At 39.6% G+C, this 21,757-nt stretch overlaps 1 protein-coding gene across 3 annotated transcripts in view; it reads right to left on the bottom strand.

Moving 5' to 3' along the window:
* si:ch1073-396h14.1 (disintegrin and metalloproteinase domain-containing protein 10) overlaps positions 1 to 17,034 on the bottom strand; it is a 29,451-nt gene extending 12,417 nt beyond the window's left edge. For 2 of the 3 annotated variants that reach the window (XM_068707098.1, XM_068707100.1), the window contains exons 1-7: positions 15,130 to 15,429; positions 14,819 to 14,937; positions 14,309 to 14,461; positions 9,137 to 9,222; positions 8,282 to 8,404; positions 5,409 to 5,501; positions 4,677 to 4,845 (exon numbers count right to left, since the gene is read on the bottom strand). In XM_068707098.1, the coding sequence (XP_068563199.1) occupies positions 4,677 to 4,845; positions 5,409 to 5,501; positions 8,282 to 8,404; positions 9,137 to 9,222; positions 14,309 to 14,461; positions 14,819 to 14,937; positions 15,130 to 15,410 (1,024 nt within the window). In that variant the 5' untranslated portion in view covers positions 15,411 to 15,429. Of the gene's footprint in view, positions 1 to 4,676; positions 4,846 to 5,408; positions 5,502 to 8,281; positions 8,405 to 9,136; positions 9,223 to 14,308; positions 14,462 to 14,818; positions 14,938 to 15,129; positions 15,430 to 16,747 lie in introns of those variants that run through there. The other variant, XM_068707099.1, reaches the window with a different exon arrangement.
* Between the last annotated feature and the right edge of the window lie 4,723 nt (positions 17,035 to 21,757).

Here is a 21,757-nt window from a genome sequence, read left to right on the forward strand (position 1 = left end):
TTGGTGTTTGATATCACATGACAACTTTTTTTTCAACAAATTAGACAGCACATATATTTTTTTCAGCTTAGAGGAATTGTCATCATTAACTGTACTCCTCTCTGCTAAAAGTATAAAGACATCAGTTTCATATTAACAAATATTTAATCCAGCCATGCAAATCAAGAATTCTGGCATTCCCAGCTTTTGACCTAAAATGGCCTCCCAGGGCTATTCAAGGAGCCGGGTTTCCTAGAAAGAGCTTACTTTGGAGGGACTGCGCTGTAGTTTTTGGCAGTGCGAGGAGAGAAGGGCTGCGATTTTGTCCCCTCCTCCCTCTTGTCTTCGCCACAGAAAGGAGTCGCAATGAAAGACTCCTATTATTAGCTCGCTGGAAAAACACAGTCCGGAGAAACAAGCGACCCTCCGGATCACTTGCACATAATGCACACACTCACCGTCAGGAGGAAACAACACACAATTACGCAGAATTACGCTTCTAGGAATATTTGGTATGACATAACATCATACACAAACATATAAAAGCACACACACACACACACACACACACACACACACACACACACACACACACACACACACACACACACACACACACACACACACACACACACACAGTCTTTCACACGGTTTAATCTGAGCAGACAAACAATAGTAAGGGGCAGTCTTTCTTTGGATAAACAAACGGGGGGATTCCAGGTGTTCGAAAAACACCTAACGAGGCCTATTTGCAGGCCTCAGCTCGAATAAAGATAAGAAATACCTAATTAATTGTATAAAAAAAAATATTTTTTTTTTTTTTTTTTTTTAATATATTTTTGAGATGAGAAAAATCATGGAACTATCAGAATACATGTTACTGGTTCACATAAGATAAGGATGGAACACAGCAGAACTTGGAAAACTCAAAAGCTCGATCTTGAAAAACAGCACTTTTAGGGTATTGTTTTTTGGAAAGTATGGGTATCCAAGACTTTTAATATGCTGGGCTCTTAGAACAACTGATATAGGCTCTATATACACAGCTATACATAGATACAGTGAAACATTTATGAAATATAGAGCATTTCAAATTAGAAAACTGATCAAATACTCCAATATTTGAATAAAAAAGTATTTTTAAAATTCAAAAACACTCTATATCACTTCTATGTATCACTCATGATGTTCATTGAATCAATAGACCGAAGATTGGACCTTTTTTGAGTGTTTTAAGCTCTTTCTATGCCCTTTTTAGTTATTTAGTTTAAGGTCAAATCCTGCTTCGACTCTCTGTTCAGGGCTGTATCTCAGCCCCCCTTCTCCGATTTTCACCATTGAGACATCCTTCGAACCGTAGGAGCCAATAGAATTGCCTGGAATTGAAAGCTAGATGATTGACAGCACTATTAGCCAATAAAGCTCAAAAAGGTCCAGCTCTGAAATCTGATTTGCTGAGCTTCCAACCCTCCCAAGAATCCGAGGAGTGTCGGAGAGACACGAATCGAACGGATTCACACGGAGCACCAGCAGCTGGACAAACATGCGTTGGAAGTACGGAGATATTCCATTTTTTCGCTGAGATTCGACCAAAAGTAAGTACAATATTCGATGAAAGCTGTGTGACTTTTTGTGTTCGAAGCTGAATATCTCTGCGATGGTTTACCGGGGAGAGAAATGGAAACTATGTCCGTAATCTCCGTCAGGCGCTCGTGCTTTTTCATGCTGCATGTTCGTAGGTAGCACGTTGCTAACGGAGTGTAGCAGCCTTTTTCTCCGGTCTGTCCCAGTCATATCGAGTATGATTTATGATATTTTGTTATTTGTTTGCTTGGCTGATGGGAGATGTGTTTGTCTCATGTAGAAGTGACCTAGTTCATGTTGTTCCCAGGACGCTGAGGTTTCTGCAGAACTATAACATCACTATATTCGTTCTTCGTGGGTTCTCTGCCAGTTACTTTTAACACAAAACTCTCTAAGTTTTGATGTACTCTGCGTCCAAATGGGGGACCCTCGGGTGTATCTGGTGTTAACAACAAAAACAGACGCACCGAGCGAGTTGACCCCTAATAGCACCGATCAGAATTCTTAGAAAAGTACAGTGGATTTGCTCTCTATAATATAACTGAAGCCGATGACTTTCCATCACTGGTCTCTTTGTCTCCAGAGTTCATTGACCTTCACATTACACATTTCAATAGGATTCATACAAATTTTAATAGGATTTACTCACTAATGCGTCTTGTTCAACTTATTTAAACTTGAGACTTATTTTGTTGTATTCGCTCTTGTCGATATCAGTTGTGATAAAATTTGACTCATGCTCAATAAGAAAATGTATTGGATAGACAGCAAATAATTCTCCAACTTAATGGTAATATATACATTTCAGAAAATCTGTCCCTTTTGCTTAAAGGGGACATATCATTAAAAAAACTTTGTGACATACATTTGGGTATCTGGAGTGCCTTGCCTTGCTCTGTAGATGTTTTGAATGATTTGAGACATAACGTTTTTCAAGATGTATCACCTTGTTGGACATCTAGACTGTGATATTGTAAAAGTAGGTCACAACAATGTCACTGCCACTATGAATGTGTTTGTGCCTCACGTGAGATGTCACCATGGCGATCAAGCTGGGGAATGCAGTCAGAAATCCTCACTAAGACGTCTGGGAGTGGTGTGTGTGTGTTTGTGTGATTGTGTGTGTGTGTGTGTGTGTGTGTGTCAAAGGTTCATGTCATTGTGGTGGTCTGCTCTCACACCCCTCAGTTCAGCCAATCATAAGCAGCATCTGAGTGAATGTCATAGAAACATGAAGGAAGAACCTCTTACCACAGTAATTCCAACATACCAACATACGTGTCCAACTTCCTCCGACACATAGAGAGTCTGTCACCAGAGCTGATAGACGTGGCTTATTAGTTACATTGTAGTTAATTTGTCTATTTAGGTCATGGAACTATAATGCCCTAAATATATAAGTTGACTGAGAAAGTTTGTGAATTTTGTTTGTAGCAAATTTTGGACATCGCTCTTTAATAAAATGTCAGATATCAGAGTTATTATTAAGTACCATTACTTTGTGAGTTTCTCTGACAGTACACGTCTATATTTCCAAGGGGAAACATTTGAATTGAAAAGTGAGTTCACAAGAGCATAATTCAAATCATCACTTCTAAAAAGAACAAAAAGAAGTGTTATCGCTTAATTCTCAGCAAAAGAGTGTGATGTATTTGTTTTTGTATTTTTTGCTTATTTGTCAATTTTTTTGTAAATGTGATATGTCATTTAGATATTTTGTGTATATAACACAATTAATAATGAAATATGTCCACAATGTAGTCCCTAAATGGCATTTCCAAATGATGTTCAGTCTAACAGCAGGCAGCTTTAAATGCAAATTATTGGTGATTGTTAATTGAGGAATTCACTCACGTCTTGTTTTTTGTTCTCTCAAATCAAAACACTGCTTGTATAAAAGGCCTGAAATAGGAGCTGTTAATCCTGCAACTCTGTGTGCCACAACATCATTAGATCCAGGAAAACCAAGGGAGGCTTACATGCATTTTTACTGCAACTCTTTACCTGACCCCACTAATGAACTAGACAGGTAGTGCAGTGTTTACACCTGCTTTGTGCAAACTGTGAGTGTGTCTAGGAGTGTTGAACGTGGCCTCTAGCGAACTTGTGTCAAATGAAGGCCTAAGAGTCCTGTTTGCCAGAGACGACGCTGCACTTTGACAGATCAACAGAGTTTCATTCAGAGATTTAAACAGCGGCAGAGCAGCAAGACATTATTTCACGTTGGATGTCTCTATTTTTTATCGTGGACAGACTCATATCTGTTTCACGTTCCTGCTCAGTCTGCCATGTGTTCTCAACACAAACTTTCAAGTTTGTCCTTTCTGTTAGACGGCTATAAATATTGCATGTGTAATATTCTGTTCAATGTATTCTAATGTCCACTAACTCCTACATATTTTGGGGGGTGATGGTTCAAATATTTTTGTTAAAGGTGAAGTAATAAAGTTATTTTGACAAAGTTAAATTCAAGCTAAGTTTATGTGAAGGTTTTAGGTTAAGGCAATTTAACCCACTAACATACATTTTCCCCATGTTGTTTCCAGGATGTTTCAACAACCATAAAGCTCTTTAGTAGCTTTAATGTTGTTGAAAGGATCTAATTCCATAATGTCTGACCATACAATATTTATTACTCTGTATCACAAGCTATATGTTTAAAAATGTAAACCCCAGACTGTATTTCAAGGCTACTATATAATATTCCATCTAATGAAAATATTCTTAATTCCTTGTGCACCATTTTATACATAAGTTTGAACAATGTTTGTCTGCACAGAGTGAGTTTGTTTGAAATGATACATAAAGGGAAAAAGACATCTTGACAATTGCATTGAACGTCAATATGTCTGAGTAATACAATTACAGTTTGACTACTGTTCTTAATCAGCCTGCTGTTTTATGGCATCGTCCTCAAAGCAAAACAAGGTAATGGCAGTAATCATAATACCACAGCAACATGTCGTTTTTAATGTGGGGAGGCCAGAACAATTTAGGACACCTTACGGATTTGCGCTAAGACAAATATGTAAACCACTGTATATATATACAGTATGTGTGAGTGCATGTGTTTGTGATTTCCATGCATTCGTGTCACAGTGAGTCTGACTCACCAACTTTGCCCTCCCAGGCAACCCCCAGCGTTCCGCTGTAGTCTCTGTTAGTGAGCAGATAGGACAGGCAGAAGTTGCCCCAGTTGTTCTCGGAGTACAGACTCAACAATTTCTCAGACCCGATGTACAAAGGGTTCAGAGGATCGTTTTTATCTTCCTCTGTCATCACCTGGAGAGAGATGAGACAAGGAGCTCACTTTACATACCTCCTGCACAGTAGAAAAAATGCTAAGAAAGTTAGCATTGTGTGTCAGTCATTTTGAATAATCTTGAGGCTGACAGTCCGTACTAGTTTGACTCCCACTGGCACACATATGCACCATCTGATGCATTTATCTCAAGTGTTTGTGTAATAAAAATTTGATGTATGGCGTTATCAGAGAACTGCATCTGAGGTGCATCACCCCAAAAATGAAATGTTGATATCATGTTAATAATACACATATGATAACATTGTGTAAATAATATGGTTAAAGACTCTCTCAGTCTCCATACACTTATATTTTGAGTGTAATTCATTTGCCAAAAAAGAAAAAAACAAACAATATAAAGTTAAAGATGTTTTTGAATGATAACATTATTATTATTTATTAAAAAAATGTAATCATTTTGTCATAATATTGGTATTGTGAATTCTTTTGGCTGCAATAATCGTGTAGTGAAAATCTGTTATGGTGACAGCCCTAAGATGTGGCACAATCGAGTCATTGCTTGAGTGCAGAGGGATCTTACGCGGAGGGATTTAACTTTAAAGTTGACCAGCTTGATTCCAGCGAAGTCCACCTTGTCATAGATGTCATTCACAGCTTGTATGTAGGAGGCAACCTACGTTTATGGGAGAAAACTATCAATGACATCTCCTGCTTCGTACAGAGTAGTTGCTGGATGGCTGAAGTTTACGTGGCATCTTGAAAAACACATACAGCTTGACAAAACACAATAAAATTAAGAACATATTATGTTCTCCAATGTGACATCACATATTCAGCATTTAAAAAAAACTGACAGCAAACTGACAAACACTTTGTTGTGAAATTGGTGAAGATGTCATCTTTCCCGCAGTGAGTTCTCAGGGCCACAGTAGCACCAGAAAGAAGTAAAATAACTGACGGAATCACAAAATAATATTTTAAGTAGATTTAGCATTTTATCTTTTTGACAATATTGTCTCTCTCTGAACTGCCCCACCTATCCAATGGTTTAAACCCATACATCCTCAACCACGTTTTGATTATGATTTATTAATGGACCACGTGAGGTAATCCGTAAAATGAGGTGATCCACAAAGTGTTCGCAAGCGTGGGTGGCACAACCGTTCACACATTCACAAAGACTCTTGCAAACCAGTCACATATGAAGGTCTGAGACCATAAAGCAGGACATGAACATACAGTAGATCCTGCAGGGATTATCCGTAAATGTAAATACTAACACCTCAAACGCATTAAGTGACACTCAAACCAGATCAGCAGAGATTGTGACAACAGCATTTTGTCTATTTACACTCAAAGATCACACCACGGCATCACTTACAGTGTATTTTCTCAACCGGTGCAACAAAGGTCTGGCACTGAAGAGACAACAGCAAGTGTGTGTGTTTATGTGTGTGTGTGTGTGTGTGTGTGTGTGTGTGTGTGTGTGTGTGTGTGTGTTTAAGGTGGAAAGAATCTAAAGGAGGTGATGAGAGGACAAACAGCAGGGAAAACGCTAGAGAGAATAATAGTGTGGCCGCAGCTAATGACAGGGATAGTTACTCAATAACTGGCCTTGTTTTGATTACAGAGATTTAATTAAAAACATTACAAATGTAAAACTTGTTCAAAACTGAACCGAAAATAATCAAATTAAATTAAACATCTGTGATGTTTTTAATTCGTAGCAAATATGGAATGTAATAATAAATACTGTTTATTGGTTGTAATTTAAGGAGAATTACAAAAGTATTTATATTGAAGCTATGTCACTGGATTCTCATACCAGTATGTGGCTGAACTCAATATCAGGATAGCATCTCATGTGACCTCTGACCCCAATGACAAGTGCTTTGTTCAGACAGAGAAACTTCAACACAGAAAGATTGTTATCTTTATCATGGCACTGAGGCAATGCAGGCGCGCAGTTTTTAGCCCAGTATGTCACTCAAATCTGAGTTCACCGCAGGTCAACACAAAAACAAAGTTTAACCAGGAAATCAAAAATGCATTCTTACTCATCAACTTTGCATCTGTAAATTGTGGTTTGTGTGCCACTGGAGCTGAAAAAAGAGCATTCTTCTGAAGATCAAACTAATACTTTTTCACCCACCGACTCCTCCTCAGTGAAGCTCTGAGGCTCGCTGCAGACGTTTTGCTGCTTTAATAAGGTCAAAGGTTAAGAGCGCAGGACATGGGGGTAAAAATGTTTGACTTATTAAATGTAATGACCACCTCAGAGTTCACAGAGGGAATTAAATGCAACGGATCAAATCCGTTTGCATCATTGCAATGGTGTACTTTTAACTATATCTGCAGCTTGTCCTTGGTGTGGCACGTTGTTACTCTATGCTGAAGGTACATACTGGGGCCGCTGGGTTCAGCTGAAGGGAAGAAGAGGAGGTGACCGGTCCTGCTTGTTTACCTTGTGGACTGGTGGCCCCGTGCCAGGCCTTTACACCTGGACCTTATTTGGCCAAATGTCTGCAATCCATGTGCCACCATGTCCTCAGAGAGCGAGGAGGTTCCTTACTGCTGTGATGTGACAGCTGCTTGCCCTTGTCCAGACACTGGCATGTGGTGCTTTATTCTGCCTCGCAACAGCTTGGTCTTTTATTTAGTATTGTTGAATATCTCAATTGTAAATAATCTACTACTTAAAAAAAAAAGTTTTCCTCTAATTTTCTCTTAGTCGTTAAATGTTGGTCATTAGAGGAAAACTGCCGGAAAAAAAGTTTTAATCAAGCTCAAAATTCCTGCCTTGTCCCAGCAAACAGCTCCTTCAATCAGAGATCTTTAAATATTTTACAACGACGTCTGTTAACAGACTCTAACTGATTAGTACAGACTGCTCATATTAGGTCAGTTTAGCTTAATTAAGGGAAATTTTGCATTAAACTAATTTAAATTCAGTATTCCCTTTTTGTTCACTATTTGAAGTATTTTGAAAGCAAAAATGACACCTCCTGCATATAGCTTCACTTGTTTCATTCTGGGACTGAGAATTACATCAGGTGAACTTTGATTGCAGCACCATGCTCCCAAAATCCAGGACACAGTATACAGGGGCAGGCTTGTAAAGTCAGGAAATCCTGTTATGTTTTGATGCTCCTGCTGTATGTTCCATTACACTGGAAATGCTCTGCAGTACATTGTGTTCTCTGGGTACTGAAACATTGGGCAGCTCAGGTATCAGCAGCATCTAAGGACATCACTCTGGGGGGGGGGGGGGGGTGAGCCTCTTCTTTGTGTAGAGAGAAATATGGCTATAAGTGATTGCCACTTTGTTTTTAACCCTTTTGACTACCAGCAGATCAAGAACAGTTGTTGTCTAAGTGTGTACCAGATATAAACCACCACATCTTGTCAAAGTCAAACCAAGATAAATGATGAGAACAGATTTGAACCGGTCACCTGAGCCACAACCGCTTCAACGGACTTGAACTTCTTGTAGTAGAGGTGGTCAGCATGGAGGTGGAGCAGGCAGCTGGTCTTTGACTCATCCACTGTTCTCCTCAACCGGCTCGCTGGTGCCTCCTGTGGGTGACATGGCAGAGACACGAAGAAGGAGGAATTACACCTGAACAGATTTGAAAGGGGACACAGTGTAGAAGGCAGATTTGAATCCTGCTAAATCATGTACATAGATTTAGTGAATATTCATCCTTATTTTGCAGGTGTAAAGTCATAAAGCCCTGAGTATGTGTATATTGAAACATCAACACACAATGTCAGTATTACTGGGATGCCGCATGTCCCAATGGGACATGTAGACACAAGAACACAACATGGACGCTCCACTTGGAACAACATCTGTTCAGACCATTCCAAGACTCAAGACTCGCGGAGATTAGCTAAATAGATTTGGCAGATGTTTATTGCATCATACCTGGTTTTATAATCACAGTCAATCACAGTCTTTATACAACTTTTACTGTAAATGTGGCGGCTCATCTTTAAGCTTTCTGTGTTTTCTGTATCTTACACATCATTTCTGCGACTGTCATATCATCCTGCTGGAATGAAATCCTGTAATTTGCTCTTGGTGACTCAACAGGCTAAATAAAAGTGACCAAAAGAATGAATGCGCTCATGAAAAAGGTCAGTTATATTTACAGATGAATCAGACCCAATGGTGAATTAATTGTCTATAAATGTATTTGCAGAAGAGGAAGTTTTGAGGGTGAGGACAGAAAAAGAAAGCAAGGCAGAGTGTGCAAAAGTGATTTTGTGTGATCATTCACTGAGGTGATGTCTGGACTGCCCTACCTCATCTGGTCTGAGGCTTTGGGCGAGGAGGTTCAGATGTTCTGCACCACAGAATCCATCAGGGCCAGTTCTCATGGATGGTAGGACTACACAAAAACAAGCAGAGACACTTGTTAAAGATATAGATGTGCATATGTCGAGGTACATGTAACAATTTATCTGTCTAGTTTTTTGTCTCATCTTCTTTGTCATCTGTCTCTTGTCACGATTGGTAAAAAGCGCCATAGCAAACAAAGGGAGAGACACTGAAAATGCACTTAAACTAATTTATTTACTAAAACATAAATTAAATCACAAAAAGAGATGAGATGGGGATGGCTGTAAATTCAGTTGTGTAAATGAGTGAATGTGTGGCGGAAAATATATGAGTGTTAATGAGAAAAATTAGAAAAAAAAGGAGCCGCAGTGTACTATGGCAGCCACCATAGTCCTCTGTGGAGTAAATAGGGATAGGGACAAAAGTTGACAGACCTGCCTACAAAATACACAAACCTGCAAAGGAAGAGCAAACAAGGTACAACCAAACAGGCCAGAGGGCCGTCACACTCTCCCGCAGTCAAACACACACAAAGATGCAGGGTGAAACACACAAACTGTCACATGCAATCTTGTCCTTGAAAATGTTCCGTCAATTATTGAACATTTTTGCGACTCGTCAGTGACTCACTTGAATGTGGGTGTACAGTGTCCCAAATAATACAGTGGTCGCCAATCATAATAAATAATTGAATAGAGATTAAACACCGGGTTTGGTTCAACCCACTACTGTTCATTTGTTGGAGAAAACAGGACATTGTGTACGATTAGCTCACAAATAAACACACCAGTGATGTGGACCAGGGCCACAGTCTGAAAAAATGTGTTGTTTGTGCTGAAATGGTACAACCTGTTGCGTTTTGTGTGTGTGTGTGTGTGTGTGTGTGTGTGTGTGTGTGTGTGTGTGTGTGTGTGTGTGTGTGTGTGTGTGTGTGTGTGTGTGCTTAACTAGGAGCAATGACCAGGGTGGGAATGCTGATTGAAATATCCCAGGTATTTCAGATATTATCTCTTTTAGGGCCCAAGAAGTGCCCACGTGCTTTGGTAAAATGTGGGGAATATTTATCAGATAGGAAACAGCGTCAAATCAAGGAAGACATTTTAATTAAGAGTTATTCTGTTTCTTTCCTGGGATCTCAAGGTCTTGTAACAAAGGAAGTCTCTGCGTTTGACACAAAGTAAAGATGCTGGATCACGTGCTTCTCAACTGTTTACTCAACAGGTGCACTAGGTCACAATTATTGCTTTACAACCCCTGTCATAACAAATATGATAGGCTTGTTTTCTGGGGGCTTACTTTACTACTTTCTGGATTTAAAATACAAAAGTTAATGTTATTTCCCATACTAAACGATTTACAGTATTTTCAGTTAAAACAAAAAGTGCAGAAATCAATTGAAATTGGTGCCTTAGTGACCAGAGGACACCACATTTGGAAATCAGCATTGTGGTCTGGAGTGGGAGCCATTGGGCGGCCTGTGGAAAACGCTGTGAAGTGATTTCACTAAAACAACATCGTCGTCTGCGATTTGCAACACCTCTGGGACGGCTGCTTCGTTCAGATTGATGCAATAACGATGGGATTGCAGTCAAGGGAGGCATTGCAAATGCATAAATTGGCTCTTCTTGTTACAGTGGCAAAGACACAGAATTCCTCTAAATGCAAGGAGCCAAAAGGACATTGCAACAGCGTAACAGTAATACCAGTGTATTAGGTTTACAATCTGGGACTGTGGGGATTCTGCATATGAATATGGAGGAAATAATGAAATGTAAAGTAAAGTAGACTGCTGCAAAATGATATAGAATAATGTAAAAATACTTCAGTGGGATGTAGCACAAACCCTGTGGTTATAGCCTGATTCTAATGTTGAGAAAACAAACTATTCCAGCTACAATCCTATGCCCAAAAAGGGGCTTTGAATTCCACAATTTACAGTAGAGTCACATGACATGATAATCACTTTCACATGCTATTTGCAGCAATATGAGAGTGATAGAATCAGGCAATGTTTTGCCAGGTAACTGGTGACCCATAAGAACAAGGAGTATTCAAGGAGTAATGCACAGTGTCTTTGCATTACTCTTTACAATCTCCAAAGATCCCTGCATCAGACAATGAGGGGCAGGCACGTGATTGGATCACACCATTCTATGAAAGTCATCCAGCCAATCACAAACCAGTAATATATATGGCATGCATGAGTGGGGGTGAGCCGTGGGAGTGAGCTGTGGGGGTGGAGGTGGATGTGGAGGCCTAAATGCCGGGCGTTGACCCACTGACAGAATTACTTCCAGACCTTTCTACTTGTTTCCTCTTTCCCAGTTTGTTTCTGCGTCTCTTTCTTCTCCATCACATTACAGGAGATACATGTTTCTGGTCTGTTTTGCCAAATTTGCTTTTGTTGATTAAAGTGCAATGAATGAAGCTCCATTACACATACAAACTGCTGAAGCATCAGTGCAAGACTTGCCTGAAAAAAAAAAATTCCGAATTGAAAAAATATAGTAGTGTCACATTTCAGTCCAGACTTCCCAGCAGCTGTTGGAAACTAGTTCTACTGTTAAGGGTAATGTAAAAAAAAAAATGTCCTTGTATTCTTGCATTAGGAAGTTTAGTTTATTGGGAGAAAACACAACACTGGCATAAAAAAGGCCTTAAGTATTGAAATGTATCTTCTTAAACCAGGATAAGTCTGTACTGCAGTGGGACTGTTGCATTTTCTGCTCTAAAGTCACTGCCCAAGTGCCCTGTGAATGACCCTTTGGTCAGGCCAAGTGCCCTCAAGTGCCCCATTGGTTAGCTCAAGTGCAAAATAATCTCCCCCCGCACCCCCGCCTATGAGAGAGTCTTTGCACACCACTCCTCAGGAATATATATCCATTGCTTGTATTAAACCTCTAATCTATTAACCACAAAAAAACTTAGTGTGAATCATTTTCTTACAAATGATTAATTCACACGCTTGGTGGAACATTTTCTGCTTAGTCCAGATTGTATGCCTCATGTAGTCCAGATAACTCGTATCAATCCGCATCCTTCCCATTTACACAAGTGATGAAAGGTCTATTAAGCTGAAGCTGCTTTCCACTGGTATGATACTGTATGGCTATCTGTTACGGACCAATCACTGCAACTGTAACAGCTGTGTCTTTAGCACTAATGCAAAACACTGATAACCTTAAGTCATTGCAGCAAAACAGAAAGTGCAGCCAGTATTAGATATAGATATTTCTCAAATCCTTCATGATATACTTTAGCAATGTATACCACACAAAAAAATAGATAGTTGCAGAATCAGTTGCATGATTGTTTAACTGAAGATTTCATAGGTTTTTATGTGTTGAATCTAATTCAATGTTCCAGCAAAGGAAAATGCAAAAAGATCACACACAACTTCACCCAAACTGCTTCCTGACAACAATGAATAACCCTGGAGTTAAGTATGTGTGTTACTATTGATTTACCTCAATGAAGTATGTGGTTAACAGTTACCCATCATTCATAATGAACGGAAAGTCCCATAAACCAGGGTACAACACACACACACACACACACACACACACACACACACACACACACACACACACACACACACACACACACGTCTGGCTCAGGCCTGATCACAGCTCTATCAAATCCATCCAGATCATCAGGCGTTTCCCTTTATCCCTTCGCCCACCACCTCCAGTGTCTACCATCAAAGGATATTTCTTGTCCTACTCATGCTCCCTCAAAAAAATACATTGTGAAGGAGTTTTTCATACTTTTAATGTGTACTGTTTAGTAATCAATTCAAATATGTAGAATGATACCTTTAGTTTTTCAAAAGTGTCATTGCACTGCTTTTGTTGCAAAATGGCCACCATGGGCCTTCTCAGATCTGAAAGACCTCACGGCGTCCTACAGCCCAGGGGAAAGAAAGATCCTTAAACAACCTTTGTTTCCCCCAGATGACAACCACAGGGAGTGGAAATACACACAGGAGTAGACGCATTATGTCAGCCTGCATGTCCAAATGTACCACTTGTAGGTAAGCATTGTTTGTTTATTGAAATATCATGTGCCAAATCATTCACAGTTTCCTGCAGATATGCAGGCCTGTGAATGAAAGAACAGGATGTTGTCAGCTGTAATGTTATCGCATGCAAATGTTGCTACAGTCTTGAAAGGGGTTGAAAATATGGCGAGAAGCGAAGGGAGGAAAGCAGCCATAGAGATAGAGTGTGTGTAAATTTAAGGAGAAACCCAGGGGGGGGGGGGGGGGGGGGGGGGGGGCACCATCTGCACTGTTTCCAGGAAAATGCTTTCTTGGGAATAATGTTATTCCGATGTGTATTCCTGTGCAGGCAGAGAAACACACCCAAATAGAAACACGTACGCACATACACAAAGAACATTTTGACAGCTCTTACTGATGACTGCCATCTGGCCAAACCATAAACTGACATAATGTTAAGCCAACCAAGAGTTTGTTTCCAACTTCTTCAAACCTTAAGTTCCTCTACATGCTCCTCTTTTCTTCTCTCCTTTTAACATCATTCTCTCCTTTCAATTTAGAAACTCATATCCTTCTCCTACTGTACCCCTTCCCCCTCTTCTTTCACCATTATAACTTCCTCCTTACTTCAGCCCCCATCTCTACTCCCCCTTCTTTAAAAGTCACACCATCTTCGGTTTATCTCTTCTTTGGCTTGTGCCCAGCAAGGGTGCCACCACCCCCACAGAGCTCTAAATAGATTCTGCTGGTACATCATAACTCCCCCTTACTACAAGTTAAAGGTAAAGATAATTCATCGACCACTGGTAACCTTAGTTTGTATAGAGCTTGAGGCTGCAGATAATGAACAGGAGATTGCCAAGAGGGCCATAAATCAAACTGTTGGAGGAGATCTACACAAAAAGGAATTTCATATTGTGCTTTTGCCATCATCACAAAATTACCAGAAAAAGCAGCTGATGTCAGGGGATTTCATTTGAACAGTTGCACAAGCTTCAAATATTTTAATTTTTCATCCTGGACACAGGGGGCAGATAGATGTAACTACAGAGACAACAGATGCTTGGAAATCTAAGCAGAGACAACATGTTCTGAAAACTTTATTCCTAAAGTGGAAAACAGGAGGTAGTCTTACCCATGTCATCCTCATGGTAGATTATAGAGTGGTGATCTGTTGGACTGCTGGTGTATCTATCTACTGGCTCTATGTGATAGGTCCCGTTGTCTGTACGGATGGTTCCCTCAAACTGACCCAGCAACACTGAGCCATGGCAGGAACCATGTTCACCTGCAAGACCAGGTCAAGAGAGATGACACGTCAGGGTCAGAGAGGGAAAGAGATAACTGAGCTAAAAGGACAGACAGACAGAATAAATAGATAAGAGACTGAGAGAAATTTAAAGATTAAAGGCAAGAGTTCAGACATCACAGAGATACAACAGGTGAGACATGAGGCAAGATTTTTACTTTTCAAGATATAGCACAGTTAAATACATTGTATACAGATGTTTCATCAAAACCATAAAGCTAAATGACTGTTGATGTTAGGTGATTAAAAACTTTGATCCCAGTAAATTCACTTATACCTAACTCACAGGTAAATTGTTACCAGCCCTGGTGGGCCAGACATCCCAGTCACACCCACCTTTTAGTGTTCCTGAATATATGTGGGAGAGGTCAGCCGGCGTGGAACCATTTTCACTGATCATGGTGAAATTTTCGGAAAATGCTGCTGCATTGCGTTTCAAATGCAGACGGAAAGTTCTGCAGGAAACAAAAACAAAAAGAGCTTGCATTTGTCGTCAAAGCGTTGTCAATTATCAACAAAATGTTGAAAATGTATTGTTGACATGTGCTATGGGTTTTGGAACAGGAACGAAGGGTTCAAACAAGAGAAGGATGTACAATAAGCCAGACTGGGTCTTTTTAATACAACTGCTACACTTATGAAGTTACCTGTGAAAAGCAGTCAAGTCCAGCTGCAGTGTGTGTTCATGAGGGTGTGAGGCTCTCCTGGCTCTCAGGTGCTTCCTGTGAAGATCTTCCCTGTCATACGACAAGCCCTCATAATGCTTTATATATGGACTGATGTCATTCACAGCACCTGGTGGAAAGGAAGACCTTCCAGTAACTTCACAGAGCTTCACACCTCGCAGGGTAACCAGACAAGGATGCCCACATTCACCTTGTATGTTTATCGTCTTCACTGAACCAATCGATGCAACGCCTCTCATCATAAAATTAGCCTTTATGCAGGTGACACATTGTTATACTTACAAGATTCTCACATGTTAATGTCTAATGTTTTACATTAAACTGAAACATGAATACTCCTCCTCGTCTCTGAAGATGCTTGGGATTATTCAGCACAGCATGAGTCAGGTTAGTTAGTTATTGGACAACTAAAAGAGGACAAATATAAACCATCAAGATATCTTGTCAAGCTATTTACTATATTTTGCTGTTGGTCACTTATTGTTTCACTTATTTCATTTAATTTTTTTCTTGAAAAAGGTGTACTAAGAGTAAAAATTGAAACAAAATGTCCAAAAATTGTCACTACTGATTATTTGTCTGTGACAAAACTACGTTATTGATTTTTACAGGGTTATTTTTTATATGCTTTGATCCAATTTTTGCCACTGAATACATTTGCAGGATATTGTAAAATAGATTTGCCTGGGTCCAGACCTTTAAATCTGCTAACTCCACCGAGTTCGAGTCGACTAATTCATCTGGCATTGTGACATGAAACAGCGGTTTCTCAATTAGAAAGTTATCAAACTAATGAGTGCCACAGGGGGACAAAAATTACCCAATCAGCACCATGGGAGGGATCAACACTGTTATCAAACCGCTGGTGAGAGGCTACTACCGACAACATTGACACTAATATCGAGGCTGTTATAAATCAATTAAAAGTACTGATTACTTTAAAAATCCGAGCAGCACTCTGCTTTGATGTCTGTGAAAAATGTATTATTTACAAACCGTAACATTTAGCTCTGACTGCCACCAATAAATTGTTTGTGAATTTACCCCATTTGCCGCCGTCAGACTTATTCTGGACTGCCCCTACACTGTGTGACTGATCTGTTTTCTGTCAACCTACTGTTGACTGAAAGTGCTGACTAACTGGAGAAATCTTTGGAAGAGGCTTGTGCTCTCCTGTACAAGGTGTTCATCACTGTTGCCCCTCCTGAGTGAATAACACTAGCCTACACCCTTAATAATTGTGTGTACGACATTAATTACAACTGAGTAATACAACTATTATGTCTACTTCACCTGCAGGTTTTGTACTAAGCCTCCTGTTTGCAGCATTCCTGAGAAAACAAGTTGACACATGCGTGGACCCAGAAGAGGCCAGTCCACCACAGCAGCCAACACACAAGCAAATCCACATGCACATTCACACAGACTGACTCTCACACATTACACACACTGCTGTGCAACCTCAAACAACCTCACATTATTTAGGGTGCAAGTAAGGAAATACCGCTCATTCAGACACACACACACACACACACACACACACATACACACTAATCCGCACACTCCACCACCGCACTACCTGTAATCTGGTCATGGCAGTCGACCAACAGCAGCAGCAGCCAGTAGTGTTGAACCCCCATGGTGTCCTCATTGGTGTGTTTTTGGTTTTTTTACTCCCTGTTTTTTCTTTCTTCTCCTTCGCTCACACACGTTTCTTTTTCATCCCTTCTGACTTTACCTTTCTCCTCACCAGCCTCGTACCTGTGGTCTTCCCGCACTGGAATGTGACTAGTTGGAAAGTTCAACCCAGAGAAAATAAGAACACTGACAGTAGAAAGGCATATTCAGACTTGTTTGCTAACATATTATGAGTTATCTGCACAGTTAAAGGAGGGCTTTGAGATACAGATGAAGGAGGATTTCTACTGAAATAGTAAGAGTGGTGTGGTTTGTTGAGGTGATTCCAGGTCTTTTGCAGTGCCACTTTTCATGTAATAGAAAATTTCTGATTTACCATGCCTGTTTACTAATGAGCAATAAACACAAAGTACAGCTGAGGCTAAGGGGAACTGGGGGTGCAACGGTTCAACAAGGGTTTGGTTTGTATGCAAGTTTTTGCACCTTAGGGAGAAGAAAAAGAACCACTTCCAATGTGTTTCAACTCCAAAATATATAAATTGATTGATTGGTAGTAATGAATGATATTTTGATATTATATACATGAAATAAGGCAGGCTACATAATGGTCAGGTAGGCCTATGTTCAGATAATTACCTCTTCGTCTTTGTCACTTCATCAAATAATAAGCAGGTCTGTATAATGGTGCAATGGTTCCACAAGCTCATGGTTCAGTTGGTAAATTATTGAATGGTTCGTATGGTTACAAATCTGTTTTGCATCCCTAATGGCAACGTAAAAAATATATGACTTTTGACCTGATTATTGAAGGGGACATTTTCTATGCCATAGATCAAACACATTTTGAGACATTTCACTCTAAACCTCTAATGTCAGGGGGAAAGTCTTTGGGATCACCAAAGTTGTTTTGATTCATCATCTGGGGACCATGCATGTCTGTAGAAATTGCCATGACAGTAGTTGTTAAGATATTTCAGTCTGGAACAAAGTGGTGACCTGCCCAACCGACAAACATGACAGATATTTCCCCCGAGCCGCTGATGGAGCTAAAAAGAACTTGCATTTGTGAGTCATGATAATAAAATCCAAGTTTTGAACTTTCATTAATTTCATTAACAAAGGGAAAGGCCTCCCACAGGTCTTATTATAGACTTTTGTGTGGTAGCTAAATTCCCAAAATGGTTTCAAATATAGGAAGGAATCATTTGTATGAGTCACACTGTGTCAAAGGTATTCAGTGGGCTTATTCTAGAGAAAATGTGACAGTTTTAGGTAATTTTGAGGAACAATAACCTTTCAAGAGGAAATGGGAAACAATTTGATTTGGAAATGAGATCAATTGAAACAAAGATTTTGCTACTTAACATAAAAGCCACCTTGATGGATACAAATATTTGATGAATATGAAAATAAAGAGAAACTATAGAGTAAAGATCAGTCATGCAAGGTAACAAGCATCAAACAAGCACTAAACTTTAGCTTGTACATTTTTTTCTGAATCCAGCAAAGGTTTGTCTCAGTGCTGTGTCCAAGAAGAAACCACTGGGTGCTTATAATTTAGGACTTTATGCTGCAAGTAAGGTTGTTGTACCACATACTAGTAAACCACATTGACAGTATACAGATTGAAAAGAAACGTATGCTCTACAATTATGATAACATAATAATTCGAAATGTTCCTGAATCCAGTAAAAGTATGAACTACATTTAAAAGTATTCTATGAACGTATTGGTGTTCTGGTGATCCATCTTGGCTTACATAATTAACCCAGTGAGTTCTGTTAATTTCTCACAATCCTTATTGAGGAAATTTAATTGTGATTTGGATGTGATGTCTAACCTGACTGTCATCAAGACGGTGAAATAACATCCTCTATCTATAACAGTTCCTCTCATGTTTTAGCTGGGTCACGTCTGGCAACAGGTTTCACACTAGGGGCCCTGCAGACAGGTTCTGCAATAACACATACTACACCATTGACTTAATCCCTCAGGTCAATGTTTTACAGCCTGGTTTAGAGCTTAACCTCCCCCGTCCTTTAATCATCCACTGCCTACCTCCACCAGAAAACTCCTGCTTCCCACGGATTGGCCGGGAAGGGATCACCCGGATCGAAGCCATGACATCACAGATTCAGACACACCCACGGGTAGCCTTCAGGCTGGTAAAAATATGCACACACACTCACATTCCCATATGGAGGTTGTCTACTTGCAACCTGACACCCTTGTGTATCACTCATGTTGTCCTAGTGAACACCAGAGGACAATGTTTTAAGCGTTTTAATGAGTTTGGCTATTTTAAGAGCTTTTGCATGTGAACCCATCTATAAACAACAATAAAATGAACATGTAATGAAAAGTTACACCTGCTCCACTTTTACACCTCCTGAAGAGCCCTTGTTAAACCTTTATTCCTCCTGTAATTACATTTATTAAAGTGATATGTCAGCATTTAAAGTCATGCTCAAAGTAGTTCTGCCTTGAGCACATTTAAAAGAGCTACAATACCAGAACCTTGACAGAGGAAGCATTTAGAGGTAAAAATCTATGCTTATTTCCCAAGCGTTTCCCAAATACTCGGATCTCTACATGAATGGCAAACTCTTACATGATGTATGTAAAATTATTTTCAGGTCGTACCACTGTAACTGATCCTGTCAGTCCTGGGAATGCGTCCACATATGGATTCTCCGCTCAACGTTCAAGATTCACGTTCGTTCCTGCTTTTGGGTTTTGCAGGATGTGAAGCTCCCGTGGGGTTTGCTTACCGCTTGACTGAAATGTTTTCATTGGGGTTTCTGGTTGCGTTTGAGGCTAATTCAAACCAACACTACACATGACATCCAATCTGACCCCACAACGTCTTGTTATTTAGTGCCAGACAAAGGATCATGGGATTGTGCGACTGCGGGCCGTGAGCAGGTTTCTCTTTGCTTCTCTGAGGGTTCATAGGCTATAATCAAATCATTCTGCTGACACAGACAAATGGTAACCCCTTCATGGACTTGACCCACTTCACAAAGGGCCGCAGCCTTCCCTTTCTTCATGCCCGGGCACCACACAATATCCAGTCTGTGTCACACACCATAATGAGTGCATTGTATTCAAGGCATTGACATAGATCTGAGCTAAGCAGATAAGCAAGCTGCCATCCATCTCTGTCTTGTTATTGATGCATGTGATGCCTTTGCCTGATCTCTGACAGCTGATACACCCAGCACTCGAAAGTTTGTTCATTATGCTAATCAATTTGTTTCCAAATCAGTGTGCTGGGCCCTCTTTTACACCTATTGTGCTTTACATGAAAACAACTGTCTATTTCGACATGACTCTGCATTGTAGTTCCAGAAATATTGATTTAACTTAAATGTAGGATACAAATATTGATAGCACACTCTGGAAAACATTTGTTGAATGTGACCATGTATCATACATCTATACAATTCATGGTTAAAATGACGGTTAAGTCATCATAAACAAGATATTGCCTTGTGTATTCTAATAGGTCACAACGTTTTTTTTTTTGCAAAATTTGGAAGTAAATGACTGTTAATTCCTTGTTGCAGCTAACAAAAAAGATTTAGGAGTCATTTGAAAGTTTAGCATATTTGTTAAAATAATCTTCACTCAGGTGGAATCTCTGAGTTCAGGCAAAGACAGGAAGCCAGTTGAATTGTCAAGAGTTTTACTGCAAAAGTCAGTCCACTTGCAATGCAATGCTTCCCCCTAGAGTAAACGTGTAAAAATGAAGCATAAAAACCAGAGAGCTGCATGGATTATTCATTCATATGTAGTTATGTTTCCTTTTTTCATTGTTTGTGCACATCTTCATCATGATTTCCTTTTAATATTTTGAAAGAGTTTTGAAATTGTCCTTGTTGCATGATGATAATAAAAAAATCAAATTTTATGACAGTCCCTTTTATGTTTTTGTCTACTGCCACTACAATTACTTAAAGTATACATTTCATGATGACATAAGTGGAAGAAGTCGGCATGTCTTGTTAAACAGAGACAGGCGACCCGTACACTGTGGTTGGTACTGGGCGCAAACATCTGCCTGCAGCACTATCTCAAATCCCTCAGTATCGCACATGACTGAGAAGACTCACAGTAGATTTTAAAGGCCGAGCTCACGCCCCCGTCAGCCGACGTCTTTAGGACAGAAGATTACAGAACAACTGTGGGGACTATCAAAAGAGATAGGAACAGTATCTGCCCATTAAACTAACATCAGGATAAACTGTATTTGGTATGGCTTCAAGGTAAAATGCAGTGTCATGTTGAATTTTGTTACAATAATAAATAAAAAAGACAATGTGTCCAACCACAGATTCCTTCTGGCATCTCCACACTGACAGACACAGGTTTTCCATTTTTGCTTGTTTGCTTAAAAGGAGCAAACAACTATTGCCATATAAACATATTGTGGAGTGTCTACCTGAGCAGAGAATGAAGTCGCTCTCCCTCAGTGTGTTTTTATCCAAGCTTCAGTGCAATCATTAACATTAATGATGGCACTGTTTAATCCAAGTGTTGCAGTTAGCCTTGACAGTGTGACAGTGAGCCAACAAGATCAATACCAGGACCCCAAAACTGAAGCAGCTAAATAGAATTCAAGCATTGTTCATTTTGTTATTTGCACCAGTACTTTTTTCTACTGTGACATGTCAAAACTTCTTAAGTGTGCTTCATTCTCTCTATTCAGCATATACAATATTGATAGTATATAAAATATGATGATAAATTATAAATATTCTATGAACTTGTAATTTAGCTCTTGTTTTTTTTTTGTTTAAAAAAAGAGATCTTAACTGTACTAAGTGTTTTCATCTTGGCCAAATGGAGTGGAGAGTGCATTTCAAGTCAAATCAAGTCCATTTGATTTATATAGTCCAGTATCATGATCTTTCACAAATTTGTGAAAGAAATGCAAAAATGTGCAATA

Source organism: Cebidichthys violaceus, unplaced genomic scaffold (assembly GCF_023349555.1).
Source record: "Cebidichthys violaceus isolate CVI_PGR_0920_01 unplaced genomic scaffold, fCebVio1.0.p SCAF_13, whole genome shotgun sequence".
NCBI classification, from domain to species: Eukaryota; Metazoa; Chordata; class Actinopteri; order Perciformes; family Stichaeidae; genus Cebidichthys; species Cebidichthys violaceus.